The following is a 7,920-nucleotide window of genomic DNA, read 5'->3' as shown; positions in this document are numbered from 1 at the left end:
AATCCAAAATGAATTAAACATCACATACATAATAAAAAGACTGGATATTAATTATTTTAAGTTAATCCGAAATGAATTAAACATCTACTTCAACATCACATATATAATAAAAAGACTGGATATTAATTATTTTAAGTTAATCCGAAATGAATTAAACATCTACTTCAACATCACATATATAATAAAAAGACTGGATATTAATTATTTTAAGTTAATCCGAAATGAATTAAACATCTACTTCAACATCACATATATAATAAAAAGACTGGATATTAATTATTTTAAGTTAATCCGAAATGAATTAAACATCTACTTCAACATCAAATAACACTTGCGATTGACAGTTCATGTGTTTAAAGAAATCCAGAGATAGCGAAGATCTTTGTAAGCTACTTCACTGCTGGTAATAATATTGAAAGAAGCAAAACTTTTACTTTACATCAAGGTTCATACCTCAAAAACGTTGAATTAAAAACATATAAATAAAGTACAATTAAGCACATACATTCAGAAAGGTTAAACAAAGACAGGAAACACGAAATTCACACTCAGACAAGTAAGAGTATCTGGTTACTTGATCAAGCTAGTCCTATGTTGATTCGTTGCAGAATAAATAATGGAAAAAAAAATTGATATTATAAAAGGCTACTATTATGTGTGTACTGTTTTTTAAAGTATCTTACATTAATTAATACTGCAATGTTGTGTAAAAAGGGGAGATGGGTGTGTGTTACAAATAAATCAACACATAATGTATATGGACTAGAATACTGTTTGGCGATGTATAAATAAAAGTAATCTCACACCAGACAATGAACAAAAAAGTATATTTAAGATGGCTGAAATGTGAAAGAGTTAGAGTGATTTTTCATATTTGAGTATCCTCAACTTAAACCTAGATATATCAGATCCAATATGTACTAAAATGTTTACATATAAATGGAAAAAAAAAAGAACAAGAGGAATGTTATATTGAGGCCACTATATGTAAGGTAAACAAAGGAAGAATTAGCCAATTTGAGGTTTATAGGCATTCATCATTGAAGAACCTAACATCCATGATTAAAAAAATTACAATTTTAGTTTTAAATTTGTTATTATAACAACTCAGATAGATAGAAAACACAGTCAGCTAGTTGTTAAGCTCACCTTTAGGACCTCGTACTCTGACTGTCAACTGACCAGCTCCAGCTCCTCTGGTATCACATATAAATCTACCCTGGTACAATGCTAGTACACCAGGTTCCACCCCTGGTCCATATACTTGCACCTTTGAAGCATCAGGAGGTCCAGCAATGCTCACAGAAAATGGGCTCCCTACAACAGACAAAAATCCATAATGTAAAGTTAAAAAAAAATGCTGCCTTTTTACCCTGTGTGTAATAATGGCTCACAATCTATTAAGTCTACAAATTCATTTTGTTTTCTCTGATGACTATACTTTGAAAGGAATGAAGAATTATTAAAATATTTCTTCAAAATGTTTTAAATAATTTTTCTTTCCTACTTGAAATGGTTTGAATGGATACCACACAAGTACTTAAAGATTTAATAACATATCTCTATTTTAAAGTTGAATAACTAAAGCACAAGTTTTGTTATAAGGTGTGAAAAAAGTATCGTAAGAATTTTCTGTTGCACCATAAAAGATGGATTAAAGTTCTGCCTCTTGAGGATTCAAGCCATTAACATTCCTGGTCTTTTGACTGGAATGTCAAAATGGATCATAAAATCCCCATTTAACCTCTGACCATAATAAACAAAACAACTGTTGACTAGTTAAACTAACTGTTGACTAGCTGGCTGACTAGTTAAACATGAAAAATTCTTCTTACCAGGCACATGTGAACCTCCATATTTGATGGTTAAGACATGACGTCCCCCTTCTTGAGGTCTGAGGTAAAGGCTAAATGTTCCATCTCTGTGGTCACACAGTTCACAATACGCTGCCTTGAACGGCCCCAGGCACTGTGCTGTCAGTTCTCCTATAAAAAATTACATTACATACAATTACATTACAAAAATATTAAGACTATTAACTACAAACACCTATTAATTTTAATACCCTGTATACAAAATAACATGTTTATGATACAGATGCATAGTTTGCATAAATTTCCTGCAAATTTGGAAAGATTTCTGAATTGTTCTTTCATGCTTTCTTTTTAACTATGACACACATTAAAAACGTTTAACAGATGCTATGGAAGACTGTGATATACATATTTTGCTGGCACAAAACTTATCTTTATACTTTTATGATTTTAATAAAACGAAATAAAAGGACTTTAATAATAATATTTTGTTTTATAAGCTGATTTTTATAGTGTTTCTGTCCACACAGTGCTTCCCATTACAGTTGCTTTCTGCCAACACAAACAATGTTACTCACGTTGAAAGTTCATTTACATTCCTAATTATGAACTCGTACACTACAGACGTACAAGATAGCTAGTCAAAAAAAAAACCCAATGTCACCTCTTGAGTTACACTTGCCTGACCAAATAGAGAGATTTCACTGTCATTCTTATAGTACAACCATAACCACTAAGTGTGTAACATGTTTTTTGCAGCAACATATTCTGAACCACGAATTCACGGTCTGGGTGTACTAATTACTAGGCCATGCCTCACCCACATGTGCTTTTTAATGGTTAAATCACAACAGACTGAATTCACGGTCTGGGGGTACTAATTACTAGGCCATGCCTCACTCACATGTGCTTTTTAATGGTTAAATCACAAGAGACTGAATTCACGGTCTGGGGGTACTAATTACTAGGCCATGCCTCACCCACATGTGCTTTTTAATGGTTAAATCACAACAGACTGAGTACATCATATTTTTTGCCATACTACATATTATTCCTGTGCAGTTTTTTTTACATAAAGGTACTTCAAGCAGATTAACAAAATTTTTTTTTTTTGTTTTGAATGTTAGCACAAAGCTACACGAAATAGTGGGCCTTGACTTCTACTTGTATAATACAACAATGACCCCCAAGTGTGGAGAGTGAACATGTGGCAACAGAACAAGAAACACTGACCCTCAGGTTCACAGTCCGACAGACTAAAACAATGGGCCACACCTTGCCCATTGAGAATCATAATTTAAAAAGTATATTTAGATAATTAATGAATAATAAGTTTGATTTATTTTTAACAAAACACACTTTTTTAGTTCAAGCTGCCCTGTTCAGGTTCAGTGGTAAACTTGAGGGCTTATAACACTAAAATTCAGGTTTGATCCTCATTGTGATAACAGCTCTCTACTTAAACAAAACAAATAAACAAAATTACAAGCTATAGGTATGAAAGGCCTGCAAGATAATACCAATACAAATGACTGATAATGATCAAGTATCAAAATGAAATTTTGTTGTACGATGGGACAATGCAGAAGAAAGGAATCTGAGTTCGTTCATCGTTTTAAATCTAATCACATTTCACTTGTATATTGTTCACTTTTTCTATTCATTTAGCTGTTTTTGTAAATTTACATTTTGATATGAAACAGAGATAACCCATAAAAAATGGAAAAATTAAATAAACTGAACAGAAATCTGCATGCAAAAATTATTCTGTTTAATTTTTATAGATCTTACTGATATAAGTTTCTTTTTTATAGTTGTTTCTACTGTAAATTTCAAATATCATAAAATCGCACTTACATATCCAAATGCATAGTTATTATAGGTAATGTCAGAAGTTTCATGTAATATGATAAACATTTGAAAATTAAACTTAATTCAGAAGATAAACCAAAGCCTTTCCACACACACACATGCATGTTTTTCAAAATTTTATGTAATCATTATAATAGCTTTCTGATTAATCATCGTTATTAATTTTTTTCTATTAGATGTTATATTTACATCATTAAACTCAAAATAAGTATTGATATTAGTGAGTCAAAGTTCTTTTAATGATGCTTAATTTGACATTCTAGAAAGTTTTAGCACATGCACTAAACACTAAATTTCTTAAAAAGTTCACCTAATTTACCTGGTCCTGCTTTACGAGCATCAATAAAGGCTTTAATCTCCTTGCCGACTGTGCCTTCTCTCAGTCCATCTCCTGAACAGATAACTTTTGTATTATCACAACTTGCAGCTACAGCTACTTTGAATGGACAGCCTTTGATCTGTCTGCCTGACCAGGTAATATCGAGCAGGTAAGTACCTGTTTAAGAGTTGTGTAATGATACTTTTATCCGATCAGCAAGATGTGTAAACCAAGGTTTACTAGGTCATATATGCAGGTTTTATTTGAAACCATTGCATTTGTTTAAAAACAACAACAACCATACAAAAGAAACTACATAAAATGATTCTTAAATTAACTTTAAAAAAAATTGAGTGTTTTAGAAATTTGCTCTTTTTTTGTTTTTGTTAATGACATCCAAACATTTATTTGAGATCTTTGGAAAATATTTTTAGAGAATAATTTTGATATAGCTTTAAACATAATCAATCTTTCGATTCTTAATATTAAACTGCTAAAATCATGTCAAAGTATCCTGTCACCTCTACTGACATCTGAAATTGTTTTAAATATATCTATAAACCTGTAATTGATCTATTTTCCACGAGATTTAATTTTTTTAACATAGAAATTGAAACTGATTTTCTTCGATAGACAAAAAAAGGAATACATTACTTGGCACTGTAAGTTAATATAAACTTATATGTGTGGAGGAATAAAACATCACTACAGTCAATTTCTGTTTAAGAGAAAAAAAGCAATCTTGCATTGTCCCACCTGGAACTGTAGGTGTGTACACTGCCTTGTAGGCATTATTTCCTTGAGGTAATAGTCTTACTTGAATGTCAGCTTTGACCCCACTCAACTTGACCTCCGGTGACCCTGGTGATAAAAGAATAACATAAAATAAAACTCTTAAATGAAGAATATTGTTTCGGAGAAAGTTTAGACACCTAGAGAAGACTAACTGATTGGAGACTTTTGTGGACTGCAAATACTGTAGAAGGATTTTTTTTTATGACATTTTTGAGCTTCAGGAAAAGATTTTGTATGAGAATTACAGAACAATAATTCTATGCAAACTTTAATATGATACTCAAGCCTAAAAAAATAAAAATTTTCACAATAATATAAATCTTATAACATATCAAACACAAAACTTTGTATAAAGGAAAAAAAAAGTATTGCAAGAATTTAAAATATAAGGTTCTTTAAATAAGTATGATATGAAAACAAAAACTGAATTAACAAAATATAAAAAGGATTATTCCAATTTACTATGTAAAATAAGTTTGAAATCTCAACTAATAGGAATGAAAGACTACAAACATATGTATAAACTTATAGATACCTGGGCCAGCTTCCAAGCCATCTATACAAAACTGAGCTTCTTCCCCAACCTTGCCACCTTTAAGTCCGTGGCCACGTAAGATTACTCGTGTGTGATCTAGAACTGGCTGGCCTGCCTTTGCAAAGGCAAGATATGGCGACTTAGGAAGAGGGATGTCAGCATAATAGAGATATAAATAGTATTGTCCTATAAACAAAAACAAGTGTTAACATACTGTAACAGGTTCCTACAAATACAAACACATGGTTTATAAAGTAAGCTCGGTCAGGCTTCCACAAACATAAAAACATTTTATATATATATATAAAATAAGCTTTAGTCGACAAACATGTGGTAAGTAAAACAACCTTCAGCTTGTTTCTACAAACACAAACATGTGGTAAGTAAAACAACCTTTAGCTTGTTTCAACAAACAGAAACATATGGTAAGTAAAACAACCTTTAGCTTGTTTCTACAAACTGAAACATGTGATATATAAAACAACCTGTAGCTTGTTTCTACAAACACAAACATATGGTAAGTAAAACAATCTTTAGCTTGTTTCTACAAACACAAACACATAATACATAGAACAAGCTATGTTAGATTTTTATACACACAAACATATGGTATATAAAATATGCTGTAGCAGGCTAGATCTCCACTAACACATATAATCTTCTATTCTACATAGTAGTGTCCTACCCTACATAGTAATGTTCTATTCTACATAGTAGTGTTCTATTCTACATAATTAGTGTTCTATTCTACATATTAGTGTTCTATTCTACATATTAGTGTTCTATTCTACATATTAGTGTTCTATTCTACATAGTAATGTTCTATTCTACATAGTAGTGTTCTATTCTACATAGTAGTGTTCTATTCTACATAGTAGTGTTCTATTCTACATAGTATGTTCTATTCTACATATTAGTGTCCTATTCTACATAGTAATGTTCTATTCTACATATTAGTGTTCTATTCTACATATTAGTGTTCTATTCTACATATTAGTGTTCTATTCCACATATTAATGTCCTATTCTACATAGTAGTGTTCTATTCTACATATTACTGTTCTATTCTACATAGTAGTGTCCTATTCTACATAGTAGTGTTCTATTCTACATATTAATGTTCTATTCCACATAGTAATATCCTATTCTACATATTAATGTCCTATTCTACATAGTAGTATTCTATTCTACATATTAGTGTCCTATTCTACATAGTAATGTTCTATTCTACATAGTAGTGTTCTATTCTACATATTTGTTCTATTCTACATATTAGTGTTCTATTCTACATGGTAATGTCCTATTCCACATAGTAATGTTCTATTCTACATAGTAATGTCCTATTCTTCATAGTAATGTCCTATTCTACATATTAGTGTTCTATTCTATATGGTAATGTCCTATTCTTCATAGTAATGTCCTATTCTACATATTTGTTCTATTCTACATATTAGTGTTCTATTCTACATAATAGTGTCCTATTCTATATAGTAGTGTTCTATTCTATGGGTAATATACACATACCTGGAACGGGTGGTGTAAAATGTAACATATAACGATGGTTATTAATTTGTTTTACTTGATGTTCTACCATGCATTCTTGCCCAAGAAGTTCAACTTTCAATATGCCTGTTAAAATGGAAAAACTTAAACATCCATCTCATTTGTAGGTGAACAAATTTTACTTACTATGATTTATAGTAAAAAAATTATCTGGAAACTTCTGCTAAATTTAAGCAAAAACGAATAATTTACAAGTCTATGTAAACAACACATTAAACAGTGTGAAATCATTTCATAAAGTGAATGCTAGTTATCATAAAATATCTGCACAGACGTGCTAAAAATATGCACCCCAACAAAAAAACAAACTTACACAGCCTCAATGTTTTAACAATTTGATGTCATTAGAATAAAATCTATTTTCCAAGACTTGCTTGTTTGTAGTTCAGCACACAGTTATGCAATGGGCTATCTGTGTTTTGCTCACTATGAGTATCAAAACTCAGTTTTAGCATTGTAAGCCTTCAGATTTACTGCTGAGGGGGAGGGGGTCATTGTTTGAAGATAAAATAGTATTAAACCACAAATAATGCTTCAGTACTAGATAATGCACTATTTAAAAAAAAAGTTACATTTCAATTTTAACCATTTTTGTTAGTACAAATTAATAACAGTGAACAGAAGTTTATGAAAGTTATACTATTTTTATGGAAAATTATCTGACACAAGGTTAAACAGAAAAATTAATAATGCTATATCTGAATTGTGTTACTTCAGAAATTTCTAAATCCTTTTAGACAAAGATGAAATTTTATCCCTTAGAAATAAAATAAAAACATTCCATTAGTTTTATTTTGTTATTTCACAAAAATTGCACAATACATATAATGTGAAATAGGTTTGTAATTGATTATGTGACTGGATAAATAGAACAGTATTGACTATTACAATGTAAATATCGTAAATAATATTCAACGTTAAACTGGTACACAAGTAAAAACATTTTATTTAGGCCTATCTATGGCCTTCAAAAAGTTGACGACTCTACATGTTTCGATGTTACAACATTGTAACATCGAAACA

The 7,920-nt window shown here is 30.5% G+C and overlaps 1 protein-coding gene across 4 annotated transcripts in view; it reads right to left on the bottom strand.

The window, feature by feature from the left end:
- LOC106469788 (filamin-B-like) overlaps nucleotides 1-7,920 on the bottom strand; it is a 50,149-nt gene that overhangs the window by 4,603 nt on the left and 37,626 nt on the right. For all 4 annotated transcript variants that reach the window (XM_022398349.1, XM_022398351.1, XM_022398350.1 and 1 more), the window contains 6 exons: nucleotides 6,859-6,963; nucleotides 5,336-5,521; nucleotides 4,762-4,866; nucleotides 4,006-4,182; nucleotides 1,836-1,985; nucleotides 1,150-1,317 (listed from right to left, as the gene is read on the bottom strand). In XM_022398349.1, coding sequence (XP_022254057.1) covers nucleotides 1,150-1,317; nucleotides 1,836-1,985; nucleotides 4,006-4,182; nucleotides 4,762-4,866; nucleotides 5,336-5,521; nucleotides 6,859-6,963 — 891 coding nt within the window. The remainder of the gene's footprint in view (nucleotides 1-1,149; nucleotides 1,318-1,835; nucleotides 1,986-4,005; nucleotides 4,183-4,761; nucleotides 4,867-5,335; nucleotides 5,522-6,858; nucleotides 6,964-7,920) is intronic.

Source organism: Limulus polyphemus, unplaced genomic scaffold (assembly GCF_000517525.1).
Source record: "Limulus polyphemus unplaced genomic scaffold, Limulus_polyphemus-2.1.2 Scaffold3658, whole genome shotgun sequence".
In the NCBI taxonomy this organism is placed as follows: domain Eukaryota; kingdom Metazoa; phylum Arthropoda; class Merostomata; order Xiphosura; family Limulidae; genus Limulus; species Limulus polyphemus.
The sequence above is the reverse complement of the archived record's forward strand: the minus strand, read 5'-3'. Positions and strand labels throughout refer to the sequence as shown.